Genomic DNA, 14215 nt, shown 5'->3' with positions numbered 1-14215 from the left:
TTTTGAAATAACATATTGAGGGATCATGTTGAATAGAACAGAGTCAAATTTATATTTTCCCCTATAAAAATATACAAATATAAATCATGAATTTTTAGAAGGTACATTACCGAGAAATCTGACATTAATATTTAGGCCGGCCGAATTAAAAAGCCATGCTTCCTCCTGTTGGTCTTTCATTACTTTGTTAACAAAATAAATAATTGTATCTTGCCTACGTGCTGTGCATTTTAAATAGTACACAGAGCACTAACCCTGAAACCCCAATTTGAAATAGGGGTTTAGCCAAACACAATTGAACTGAAAGCATGCCAGTTTCCAAAGGTAGTGACGGTTAGTTGTACCGTACCTTTATCACTTTGTCGGGTAACACAAACAACCGACACATTTCTACTAATATAAGCTATATGACTTACTTTTAGTCCATATACAATTCACAGCAAACACTGGAGTTTTGAAACAAAATTAATCACAAATATTCAAGTTCAAAATGCTTGTAGTTCACAAAATTAGACAAACAAAGTGATTACCGATACCGACAACGACATTCGAGGACAAGACAATACAATATCATGACATATGATTCAGAATTGCCAGCATGAATAATCACGGAAATATTACTAAAGGCTCTTTTCATTATACAATTTGTATCATTATTGTATAATATTGTAATATTGTTGACCTTGTACTCATGTTACACAAATAAAAAATTGGAATTTAAATTTATTAGTATTGATCACAATGTTGATTGTTTTTTTTGATTAATCACAATGCAAAATTTATATTAGAACAGAATTAAAACTTGGAAGTTGTTTTTTTTAATTTCTCATACATACATGGTCACATCTATATCCCTTGCGGGGTAGACAGAGCCAACAGTCATGAAAAGACTGAATGGCCACGTTCAGCTGCTCGACTTAATGATAGAATTGAGATTCAAATAGTGACAGGTTGCTAGCCCATCGCCTAAAAGAGGAATCCCAAGTTTATAAGCCTATCCCTGAGTCGCCTTTTACGACATGTGTGGGAAAGAGATGGAGTGGTCCTATTCTTTTTTGTAATGGTGCCGGGAACCACAGGGCACTGGGGATTCTTTTTTTAGGCAATGTCCTGTGACTATTTGCTGAACGTAGCCTGACAGTCTTTCAAGACTGCTAGCTCTGTCTACCCCACAAGGGATATAGACGTAATTATATGAATGAATGAATGGATCGTTACACATTCACAAAAAGAAAACACACTATCCCACCAAATGCGTATACAATCGGAATTCCATTGTATGCACAACGTAGACACACACTAAACTAAATAAACAAATTTTTCTCAAGGTGGTGCTTCAACAAGTTGATATTGATTAATCGTTAAAATTCAATAATTTTCACTTTTATTTTACGTCAGCTTTTAAGTAAAATAAATAGAATGTATTAGTTACTTGACTTCCCGTGCGGAAAGCATAATAATATGCGGGTAAAGCTTCTATTTTTTTAAAATAGACTAGTATGCTATCAGCACTTCAGATAGCCTATAAGCCCACAGAAATCACACACATTGGTGCAGTCCATTCCATTAGTGATAAAGACTTGGCTATGCGTATTAAATGTATGTAAAAACTTTACATTTCTAAGTCTGTGACTAATTTCAAATTGCCTTAGTGTACGTTAACCTTACCCCGCATCAAAGGAGACGTTTTTGTATAGAAATTTCTGAATAGTTCTTCTTGTATCTTATATCTTAAATATTAATCTGAAATTCGTTTGTACTCATTAAGCAATTTGGTTAAGATTGCACCAAGTCGCCGAGACAAATTGCAAAATTAATAGCGCCCGTTTGACAATGGCAACACACAGTTAATGGCTGCTTCGCGGCAATCTGTCGTCGTCATTGTATTTATCAGTTTTATATCCTGATAGAAATATGATATTTTAGTGAAAATGGATAGTATCTTAAACTCAAAAGTTGAGAAACAAACTATTTACGAGATCTACCGAGCATGTCGACTGTGTGGAGGCGGCGCAGGCTACAAAATGCCAATAGTTCAAAATGTTATTGACTTGGACAATAACGGAGTGGAACTTAAACAAAAAATCCAAGAATGCTTACAAATAGAGGTAAAAATTAAGTTCATATGAGCCGATTTGATTCTAGGCAAGTTTTTACAGACCCAGAAGCTATTTTATTTGTTTCTTTGCAAAAGTAGGTTAAGTTCAACAAATTACAATAGGTAATATTAAAAATCATTAGATTTAAGATTTAGAGACACGTTAGCAACTTTCCACTGTCCCCAAATAAATGAAAAATTTAATATTTAGTATAGGGGTTATTATCTCAGTAATACAACAGTTTTACATAATTTCTTTCAGGTCCACCAAGATGACAAAATGCCACCGCTCATATGCGAGCTGTGTGTGGACAAAGTGAACGATTTCTACGAGTTCATGGAGATGTGCAGACATATCAACAAACGAACACGTCTGCGGCTCGGCCTTCCGTTGCAAGCGCATAAAAGGATCATCATGAGTACTGCATCAGTGAGTGTCATTGATGTTATACATACATATGTATAGTAAAGTCTTCATCCCTCACAGGGTAGACAGAACCAAAGACTGACAGGCCAAGTTCAGCTGCATGTATTAATGATTGAATGAGATTCATATAGTGACAAGTTGCTTGCCTAGCTAGTTACAACTTCCCTGGAAGAGACATGAAGTGTCCTATTCTAAAGTGCTGAGAGGCACACGGCATTATTTAATTTAAATATTTTCAAGTAACTTGAAAACATATTTTGTGTATGTAACCTTAATAACAATTTAACTTCTATTTTGTTCCAGTCAGACTCTGGAGACTGCATACTAGGAGTGACGGAACCTATCTACGCAGCCAATGACGATGACAAACCTTTATCGAAAAAATCTTCAGTCAAAAATAAGAAGCTAATCAAGAAAGAGATAGAAGATGATGAACCATTATCTAAATCTGTGAAGAAGAATGTTTCTAAGAAAGATATTAGAGTGAAAAAGGAGCCTGGTGTTAAGGTATGAAAATTTCTTTATTGTCCCTGTTGTGGAAAGGTGGACTGTATTAGTGAAATTAAATTAAATCAGTACTTTAAAGTAAGGATAGAGTTACATATTGAAAATGAAAAATATTGTATTTGGAAAGAAGAACAAGTACAATTTAAGTAACATAAGATAACGAAGACATCTGCAGAAGTTATGAAACTGTGTCGCAAATCTCAACACCCACCTCCAGAAAACATTCCCAAAAAAAAAATAGGATCTTTTTCAAACTGGCCGTAATTTTTACCCAAATAAATACATTCAAATAATCACATCTATAACCCTTGCCAGTAGACACAACCAACAGTCTTGAAAAGACCAATGGGAATGGTATCATTTTGAAGAACTTTCACTTCTCTTCTTTGAAAAAGACGGGTTAAGTGCTTATGTAGTTTGTAGCTTTAATTTTAGCACACATTAGACATAAATTTAATTTATTGAAATGTAAAATAACGTGAACCAAGGGCCTACAAATTGCCCCTATTTTTCTGAATGAAATATAATTTTGATTTTTGAAGTTTAACTATTATGAAACCTTACTGTTCTTTTGAATTTCAGGTCGAAGAAGAACATGCGTCCGCGGCGCGTAAAACCCGCCAAGCGCCGAGCAAACAAGCGTCCGCTTCGCCGCGGGGGCGCGCCACGAGGCAGTCTGGCAGCGATGACAACACTAAGCTTAGTATCAAGAGAAAATCTAGTGATGACAATGGGAGACTTAGTGCTCTGAAGGTACACTGTTAGCTTGACGCGATATGGGTTAAAAGTTATATATATTATCTTATATATATGAAATTCTCGTGTCACAATGTTCGTTCCCATACTAACAGAGGGAAGAACCGTGGACGTCCTCAATATAGATATATAATAAATAAATATTCTTTATTGTCTTGAAAAAAATACATTTTTAGAACCAAGAGGGCCTATTTTAGGGCCTTTCTTTTAAGTTATATAAACCTTAAGAAAAACCTTAGAAAGACCCGCTCTTAAATAAGTAAATATTATTTGCATATTGTGGGTATGCAAAATAGATGTAGGCCGATTCTCAGACCTACTCAATATGCTCAAAAAAATTTCATGAGAATCGGTCAAGCCGTTTCGTAGGAGTACGGGAACGAACTTTGTGACACGAGAATTTTATATATAAGATTAAAAAATAATAACAGTATGATTACTCTATTCTCAGAACAACAGTAAAACTTCAAAGAACTTGTCACAGCCACCCGTCAAAGGCCTTCAGAGGGAGCTCAAAGAGCTTTTAGACGTCAAAGTATTATATAAGGTATTGTATAATTTTATTATGGATTACGTACATACAATCAATTCTATAATCATGTCAGCCGTGTGGTTACCGGCAGCAATAAATAAAAGAATAGGACCACCGCCATCTCGTTCCCATGGATGTCGTAAAATGCGACTAAGGGAGACTGAGATGTCGTAATATGCATATAAGCTTGGGATTCTTTTTTTAGGCGATGGGTCACATCACCCATATCCATTGCCCATTGAGCATCGGTTAGTATACAAACTAATGTACGTAACTTCGATAAGTCATTGGTACATGGCCGAGGTATGATTTGAACCTGTGCTGTAACGCTTTTTAACCGGACACCTTGCCTATTCGACCGCCGACGCTTGACAGTAGATTATAATTGATATGTCTTATTGTAACAGACTGAAGAAGAGTCATGCAGAACGAAGAGGTCCAGAGAGAAGGAACCGCTTTCAGAGAATAAGATTGAAAAATACGGAGTGCCAGCTAAGAAAGTCAAGTGAGTATCTCTTTATGTTAATTCAAATTCAATATCTTTATTTTAGGTATTTAGCCGTGTGGTTCCCGGCACGAATAGAAAAAAGAATAGGACCACTCCATCTCTTTCCCATGGATGTCGTAAAAGGCGACTAAGGGGTGGGCTTATAAACTTAGGATTCTTCTTTTAGGCGATGGGCTAGCAACCTGTCACTATTTGAATCTCAATTCCATCTTAAAGCCAAACAGCTGAACGTGGCCATTCAGTCTTTCAAGACTGTTGGCTCTGTCTAGCCCGCAAGGGATATAGACGTGACCATATGTATGTATATACGGGACAAATTACACAGATTGAGTTAGCCTCGAAGTAAGTTCGAGTCTTGTGTTACTAGATACTAACTCAACGATTCTATATTTTTATAATGAATACTTATATAGATAAACATCCAAGACCCAGACCAATCAGAGAAAGTTCGTTTCTCATCATGCCCTGGCCGGGATTCGAACCCAGGACCTCCGGTGTCACAGACAAGCGTTCTACCGCTGCGCCACAGAGGCCGTTATGTATATAACTGAATAAACGTTTTTATCTATCTATCTATCTATCTATATACATATAGTAGAAACATACAATATGTTTAGTGTTTTAGTTAGCAAAGGCAACATGAAGATAATGTCAAAGCACTTCTCTTTCAGACTGTCTCTCCCCCTCAAGGCCCCCCCCAAGCCCAAAGCGAAGCCCAAGCGCCCCCCGTCCCCGCCCCCGCAGCACGTCTGCGCGGTGTGCGGCGCCGGCAGCAAGTCAGCTCAGGGGCTCGCCACGCATTTGAGGTGTCACCTCGTCACCTTCACACCGAACAAGTAAGTTCAATTTTTTTTTACTTTTTTGAAGTCAGTTGATTAAATAAATAATTTAGTTTAGCATCGTTTAAATTTAAATGTGACACCAAAAGAAATAAAGAGTAGGACCGCTGTATCTCTTTCCCATGGATGTCGTAAAAGGCGACTAAGACATAGGGTTATAAACTTGGGATTCTTCTTTTAGGCGATGGGCTAACAACCTGTCACTATTTGAAACTGAATTCTATTATGTAGCCAAATAGCTGAACGTGGAATCAGTCTTTTCAAGACTGTTGGCTCTGTCTACCCCGCAAGGGATATAGACGTGATTATATGCGCACGGAAGCGAGACCCCGCGCAATAACTAGAATATTGTCACCTTTGCAGCACCCAATTAGTATATTCTTACATTAGGTCTCTATACATGATGAAATTTTGTTCGTCAAGGAATCGTGCATAGCATGTTTGTGGGATACTGCATGATAAAAATATTTTGTGCATTCCCATACAAATTGGTTCCATACAAATACAAAGCTGATGTGTCTTGAAAAGACTGAATGGCTACGCTCGGCTGTAATGATGGAATTGAGATTCAAATAGCGACAGGTGGCTAGCCCATCGCCTACAGGAGGAATCCTAAATTTATTAGCCTTTACCTCAGTCATCTTTTACGTCATCCATGGGAAAGATTTGTAATTGTTTTTTTTTTGTTTGCTTGGATTTATTTTCAAAATTGGATACAAGGTACCACTTATTGACGTCACATCACTTAAATAGGTACTACCACTTCCAATGCGCGTGTGAAACGGCGGAACAAACTGCACTGCAGCATTTTCACCGGACATTGTACACATTAAAAACATGAATGAATGTAAAACGAATTATTTCAATAATACGAGTATTGTGAAGTTGACGTTGTTGAAGAAAATGCTGCAGTGCAGTTTGTTACCGCTTCTTCTGCACTGACGCCTTGGAAGCGGCAGTAAACTTAGTTTTTAAGTAATTTATTTGACGTCAACCAAGTTGTTAAACCATACGACAATTATTAAGCGATATAATAATATCCTATAATAATGAATAAAAAATTTTGATTTTTTTTTTTTTTGAATTTTTTGAGTATTTCGTCACATAAATAAATATAAAAAAACAAAATATGTACCCACTGTACAAATTATGTCAACACCATGTCAAAAATACACAAGTATTTAAGAGGTCATTAGGTCAAGCTCGGGCACATTATTCCTATATATAAATTTATTAAAACAGATTATCATGCAACCCTTGCGGCGAATGGTTCTCCACCGGCGAGGAGGGATTGTCCCACCACAGGCGGCACAAGAGCAAGCCGTACCGCTGTCGGCACTGTGGCGCCATCTTCACGCTGCTGAGTGAATACGACGAGTGAGTGGCGACATCTGTTATCCACCTATTGTAGTGTCGATAAAACAGTCAACTGGTCTATATCATCGGAGTACACAAAACCGTGTTTGTTTGAACAGAGTTATGAATGTGGATGAAGCGAAAAAGGTATGCATGTTTGTGTGTATGTATTTATGGATGTTTGTTACTCTTTCACTCAAATACTACTGAACATAATTACGATTAAATTTTTTTATGAAGGTAGATGAAAACCCAGAATAACACATAGGCTACTTTTTATTCCGGAGATACCGCGGTATTGATTCCTAATTGAAAATAAGATACATACGCGGTCGAAGTCGCTGGCCGCCTCTAGTATCTGATCCTATAGAGACAATCAAATCAAAATCAAAAATTTCTTTATTTTCTCTACAATCTTATAGTTAGTGTATAAACAAACAAATCACAGGTAAGGAATATAACAAAAGATTGCGAGAGAATGGTGTCTGAACTAAGCAGAGCCTGTATCTCAGTGCACCAGCCTCTCCCCACAAGGTGAATGACAATGGAAACTGCCTGTTTAAATTTATTTATTAAATTTCAATTTCAAATTCAAATCTCTTTATTGCGGAAAGGTAGAAAAGATGATACAAAACAGTTCGTGTCACTGTGATCTGTCTTCACAAGACATACAATAATTCAGTCAGATCATTTTTTTTTTCATTTTAAATCATTCAATAATAAATTAAAAATCAAAAATTCACCTTAATTTATACTTAATTAAAAATAATATATATTTAGCAATAATGTCATCAATTAATATTTAATAAAAATAAAATATAATAATTATGTCACAATATCTTTTAACCTCTCCGTCCACAGCCACTTTGAGACAGAAGACTGCAAGCCGTTCACAGAAGTTCCCGATAAGAAATGTCCGGAGTGCTGGAGGACGTACCCCACGCAGCTGCTGCTGGACTCACACCGCTGCCAGGGACCTGATGGTAGACCGGGAGGTGAGCACTGGAATATAACTCATTTCTCTGTTCGATCGACTATATACTAGGACTAGTAGCGCCATCTGCATATTGAAGGGCACTCAGTATCTGATACAATGACTTACATATAGTCACGTCTATAAACTCATTTCTCTCTATCCGATCGACTATATACTAGGACTAGTAGCGCCATCTGCATATTGAAGGGCACTCAGTATCTGATACAATGACTTACATATAGTCACGTCTATAAACTCATTTCTCTCTATCCGATCGACTATATACTAGGACTAGTAGCGCCATCTGCATATTGAAGGGCACTCAGTATCTGATACATAGGTACATACATATAGTCACGTCTATATCCCTCGCGGGGTAGACATAGCCAACAGTCACCGCTGCCAGGGACCCGATGGTAGACCGGGAGGTGGGTACTCGAATCAAATTCATCTATTTCTGTCACTTTGATAAACTATACAGGGTGTCTGGTAAATCGCCTTGCATATTGAAGGGCACTCAGTATCTGATACAGTGACTTACCTACATATCACTTCGATCAACTATACAAGGTGTCTGGTAAATCGCGTTGTATATTGAAGGGCACTCAGTATCTGATACATAGGTACATACATATAGTCACGTCTATATCCCTCGCGGGGTAGACATAGCCAACAGTCACCGCTGCCAGGGACCCGATGGTAGACCGGGAGGTGGGTACTCGAATCAAATTCATCTATTTCTGTCACTTTGATAAACTATACAGGGTGTCTGGTAAATCGCCTTGCATATTGAAGGGCACTCAGTATCTGATACAGTGACTTACCTACATATCACTTCGATCAACTATACAAGGTGTCTGGTAAATCGCGTTGTATATTGAAGGGCACTCAGTATCTGATACATAGGTACATACATATAGTCACGTCTATATCCCTCGCGGGGTAGACATAGCCAACAGTCACCGCTGCCAGGGACCCGATGGTAGACCGGGAGGTGGGTACTCGAATCAAATTCATCTATTTCTGTCACTTTGATAAACTATACAGGGTGTCTGGTAAATCGCCTTGCATATTGAAGGGCACTCAGTATCTGATACAGTGACTTACCTACATATCACTTCGATCAACTATACAAGGTGTCTGGTAAATCGCGTTGTATATTGAAGGGCACTCAGTATCTGATACATAGGTACATACATATAGTCACGTCTATATCCCTCGCGGGGTAGACATAGCCAACAGTCACCGCTGCCAGGGACCCGATGGTAGACCGGGAGGTGGGTACTCGAATCAAATTCATCTATTTCTGTCACTTTGATAAACTATACAGGGTGTCTGGTAAATCGCCTTGCATATTGAAGGGCACTCAGTATCTGATACAGTGACTTACCTACATATCACTTCGATCAACTATACAAGGTGTCTGGTAAATCGCGTTGTATATTGAAGGGCACTCAGTATCTGATACATAGGTACATACATATAGTCACGTCTATATCCCTCGCGGGGTAGACATAGTCAGCAGTCACCGCTGCCAGGGACCCGATGGTAGACCGGGAGGTGGGTACTCGAATCAAATTCATCTAATTCTATCACTTCGATCAACTATACAGGGTGTCTGGTAAATCGCGTTGCATATTGAAGGGCACTCAGTATCTGATACATATATGTAGTCACGTCTATATCCCTCGCGGGGTAGACATAGCCAACAGTCACCGCTGCCAGAGACCCGATGGTAGTCCAGGAGGTGGGTACTCGAATCAAATTCATCTAATTCTATCACTTCGATCAACTATACAGGGTGTCTGGTAAATCGCCTTGCATATTGAAGGGCACTCAGTATCTGATACAAAGGTACATACATATAGTCACGTCTATATCCCTCGCGGGGTAGACATAGTCAGCAGTCTTTTAGACGGGAAGACCACGTTCAGCTGCTATGCAACTTCTTCCTCATTCAGTACACCAGCTATTTCTTTACTTAATGATGGAATTGAGATTAAAATTGTGACAGGTTGCTAGCCTATTGCCAACAAAAAAAAATTCCCAAGTTCACTAGCTTACCCTTAGTTGCCTTTTACGACATCCATAGATAAGATACGGAGTAACTATTCTTAAGTGCCGTTAACCAACGATCTTATACCATAGACTAGAACCAATCGTAAATAATCTATTCAAATTTTGGCCTCTGTGGCGCAGCGGTAGTGCGCTTGTCTGTGTCACCGGAAGTCCCGGGTTCGAATCCCGGCCAATGCATAATGAGAAACGAACTTTCTCTGATTGGCCTGGCTCTTGGATGTTTATCTACATATATAAACTATTCAGTTTATCTACAGTATTTATTATAAAATATAGTATCGTTGAGTTAGTATCTCGTTACACAAGTCTCGAACTTACTTCGAGGCTAACACAAACTGTGTAATTTGTCCCGTATATATACATATTTATTTATTTTCTCAATTTTTTTCTCAGGTAAATGCAACAAGTGTAATCGCACGTACACACTGCTGAAGAATTTGAAGAAACACGAAGTGACGTGTACTGTTAGAAAGAAAGGTCAGTGGTTTGTCTTTTTCTCTCATTCCATCATTTATGCATACATACAATACATACATAAAATCACGCCTCTTTCCCGGAGACCCCTCCGGCAGAGACTACCTCTTTTCATTTGCCACGATCTCTGCATACTTCCTTCGCTTCATCCACATTCATAACTCTCTTCATGCAAGCTCGTCGGTTTCGGGTACTCTTGACCTCAGCTTTTGCTAGAACGTCTCTGATTTGATCAAGAGTACGTTCGTCTAGGCCTTCCCACTCCAACAGTCCCATTCTAACTTCTTTTGTATAGTATGTATGTCTATGTCTTTATTGTTCTTCTTCTTCCTGGCTTTAGTCCCGGTTGCATCCTCACCACTCTGGAGAGGAGCCCGGGGTATAACTTCGACCATGGATCCAGGATTGGGTGAGTCAGGTTTTTACACGAAGCGACTCCCGTCTGACCTCCGCAACCTTCGCGGGTGAACCTTACCCATATTGGATCGATCATGGTTACACGTCCAGTTGCCTGAATGTGCAGGTTTCTTCGTGATGTTTTATACATACATACATACATAAAATCACGCCTGTTTCCCGGAGGGGTAGGCAGAGACTACCTCTCTCCACTTGCCACGATCCCTGCACACTTCCTTCGCTTCATCCACATTCATAACTCTCTTCATGCAAGCTCGGCGGTTTCGGGTACTCTTGACCTGACCCTTTACCAGGACGTCCTTAATTAAATCAAGATACGTTCATCTAGGTCTTCCCACTCCAACAGTCCCATTCACACTTCCTTTGTATATTATGTATGTTATTATTATTATAATTGTTATTCTTCATCCTGGCTATAGTCCCGGTTGCATCCTCACCACTCTGGAGAGGAGCCCGGGGTATGCCTTCGACCATGGATCCAGGATTGGGTGAGTCAGGTTTTTACACGAAGCGACTCCCGTCTGACCTCCGCAACCTTCGCGGGTGAACCTTACCCATATTGGATCGATCATGGTTACACGTCCAATTGCCTGAATGTGCAGGTTTCTTCGTGATGCTTTTCTCCACTTAAAACATCGGTTAGTATTCAAATTAATGTACATAACTTCGAAAATAATCATTGGTACATGGCCGAAGTGGGATTTGAACCTACATACATACATATATATGTGCTTGTTCTATCTTTTAGTTTTAGACTGTAAGTATAGAATTTTAATTTTTAAAAAGGTGTCCTCGTAAGACCGGTGTTGTGGTTAACACCGCAACATTATGCTGAGAGGAAGCCTTTTTGATATTCACAAAAATGCCCAAATTGTAAAATCCTGTTACTTTGTATAGTTTGTGATATCGAATGAAATATTTTTCTTTCTTTCTTTATATTATACTTACAATCACCTCTATATCCCTTGCGGGGTAGAGTTCAGCTTTTTGATCTACATATAATGAATATGTAATATATAGTCCGATGTAAATGCTGCAGTGTAGTTTGTTCCGCCGCTTCTTCTACACATGCGCTTTGGAAGCGGTAGTAGTTATAATTAGATTTAAGTTATGTGACGTCAATAAGTGAGATACCTTGTATCCAATTTTGAAAATAAATCTATTCTTTTCTATGATATTGTTGCAGGTGAAGCGATAGTGGATCCGGAAGTGGAGAAACAGCTAATGGACACACAAATATGTCTGCACCGGTGTGACGTACTGTTAACCAACGTCAAAGGGGAGGGTTATGATGTTTCCGAAGTTGATCCTGTGAGTATATATTACTCAAAAACTTATTTTTGTACATACATATAGTCACGTCTATATCCCATGCGGAGTAGACAGAGTCTTGACAAAACTGCTGAGCCACGGTCAACTGTTTGGCTCAATAATTTAATTGAGATTTAAATAGTGAGAGGTTGCTAGCCAATCGTCTAAAAGAAGAATCGCAAGTCTATAAGCCTGTCCCTTAGTCGCCTTTTACGACATTCATGGGTAAGAGATGGAGTAGGCCTATTCTTTTTTATATTGGTGCCGGAAACCACATGGCACATATTAAAATTTTTATCCTAGCGAGTAACTCTCACTCCTCATATTCTTAATGAAATCTAAGTGATGAAGCAAAATGATAATTCATCTGTTTCATGTGTTCTTGAATTTATAACAATAATTATGTTTTCAGGACTTCGGATTCGACCCAGACCGCGTTTACCCATACCGGTACCGCATTAAAACTGAACCCTCAACCGGCTACGATACCATGGTGGCCATTGGAGATGAAGTTAAGGAGTATTACTCTCGGGATTACGTCCATTGGGACTCCGATGACTCGGACACTGACGCGGAAGAAAGAAAAACTAATATAGACTCACTCACAACTATAACTCTTAAAACTATATTCTCAAAGAAATTCCTAGGAAAAGTGCCGAGGAGACGAAGGAAATCGAAAATGGAGAATGATTGTAACGACTTTGTTATGAGTAGAGATATTAATAGTATAATAGATAGTTTAAATAAAAATGACAGTGCAAACGATTCGGACTGTTCTGAAAGTATTTTTGGACCGTTCAAGAGGAATGAGGCGATTGATGCGGAGAACGCTTTCGATTCACTGTTAAGTGAAAATTCGCAAGATACAGAGAAGAATTTCGAATTGTGTAATAGTAGTGAAGTGAAGATCAGAAATACGGTTTCGCCTGAAGTCAATGATTCGGGTTTACAAATTAATGATAGTGAATGTGTTAGTTGTGATGACAAATTAAATGAGAGTAAAGAAAGTGATCATGCGGTAAACGAAACTGATGATAACATACTTAGAAATGAAGAGTCAAGTAGTGATGGTAAATTAAATGACAACTCCAATGAAGATAATGATCATTTAATGAATGAAACTGATAAAGACTTTAGTAGTAACGTTAAATTAATTGATACCACAACAGGAGTAAATAATGCTCGTGACACTAATGATAGCACAGTTAATAATAATGACACGAAAGAACGTTGTGATAGTAAATTAGGTGATGTTGAATCACAAAATCATGAAGTACAAAAAGACGAACCAATGGAAGAATATCAATCTGAAAATAGTCAAAAAGAATCACAATCATCACAAGAAAATGAAAGGGTAGATAGTGATTCGCAAAAAGATTCTAATTTACAAGTCGAAATAAATGAACAATCTAATGCAGTTAACTCTGCTGAAGTTAGTGAGAATTCTGATACTAAACTGAACGGACAAATAGATTTACATAACTTAGCGAATGAAACTAGTGACACTGAAATGGATGATATGAAATTAATGGACGCTTTAGACGCGCAGATCGCCGTTAATATTGGTAATGGTGACAAAAATAATTTTGAAATGTCTCGGAATGCGGATAATGATACCAACAGGTCTAATTTTAAAGAAAATTTTGATCTAAATGATAAAGATACTGACCATAATAGTAAAGTGTCTGGTAATAATGATATGGTCGATCGAAAACAAGTAAGTTTAAATAATATAGCTTCTGAGCGACAAAAGAATTTAATTGGAATGAATCTGGATAATATCAGTGATGAAGAGTTTAATTTTGATACATAGCACCACACCTGTACCTAAAATCTTTTAGAATAGGTAGTATTTTTATAGTCTTATTCAAGAAACCTGCCAGCGACTGATATAAATAAATATCTTAAGCCTGCTTTTTAGTCTATAGCGTTGTT

The 14215-nt window shown here is 38.2% G+C and overlaps 2 protein-coding genes across 4 annotated transcripts in view; one reads left to right on the top strand and one right to left on the bottom strand.

Moving 5' to 3' along the window:
• LOC106133712 (nuclear pore complex protein Nup98-Nup96) overlaps positions 1-559 on the bottom strand; it is a 68061-nt gene extending 67502 nt beyond the window's left edge. For all 3 annotated transcript variants that reach the window (XR_009657460.1, XM_060952346.1, XM_060952348.1), the window contains exon 1: positions 417-559. The gene's annotated coding sequence lies outside the window, so the exon portion shown is untranslated. The remainder of the gene's footprint in view (positions 1-416) is intronic.
• A 1304-nt stretch (positions 560-1863) lies between these two features.
• LOC106133670 (uncharacterized) lies at positions 1864-14172 on the top strand. The gene is made up of 12 exons (XM_060952287.1): positions 1864-2108; positions 2361-2528; positions 2829-3032; positions 3615-3785; positions 4240-4335; positions 4728-4825; positions 5500-5664; positions 6910-7044; positions 7885-8018; positions 10472-10555; positions 12156-12280; positions 12693-14172. Exons 1-12 carry the CDS (start codon positions 1932-1934, stop codon positions 14091-14093), a joined length of 2958 nt encoding a protein of 985 aa, XP_060808270.1. The 5' UTR covers positions 1864-1931; the 3' UTR covers positions 14094-14172.
• Positions 14173-14215: the final 43 nt, after the last annotated feature.

This window comes from Amyelois transitella, chromosome 28, assembly GCF_032362555.1.
Source record: "Amyelois transitella isolate CPQ chromosome 28, ilAmyTran1.1, whole genome shotgun sequence".
In the NCBI taxonomy this organism is placed as follows: domain Eukaryota; kingdom Metazoa; phylum Arthropoda; class Insecta; order Lepidoptera; family Pyralidae; genus Amyelois; species Amyelois transitella.
The sequence above is the reverse complement of the archived record's forward strand: the minus strand, read 5'-3'. Positions and strand labels throughout refer to the sequence as shown.

Excerpts from the sequence above, each read along its gene's own strand:
- LOC106133670 (XM_060952287.1), top strand. The coding sequence starts at position 1,932 with ATGGATAGTATCTTAAACTCAAAAGTTGAGAAACAAACTATTTACGAG. Across the intron at positions 2,529-2,828 it reads TCATCATGAGTACTGCATCA|TCAGACTCTGGAGACTGCAT; the intron begins GTGAGTGTCATT and ends ATTTTGTTCCAG. Across the intron at positions 4,826-5,499 it reads GTGCCAGCTAAGAAAGTCAA|ACTGTCTCTCCCCCTCAAGG; the intron begins GTGAGTATCTCT and ends CTTCTCTTTCAG.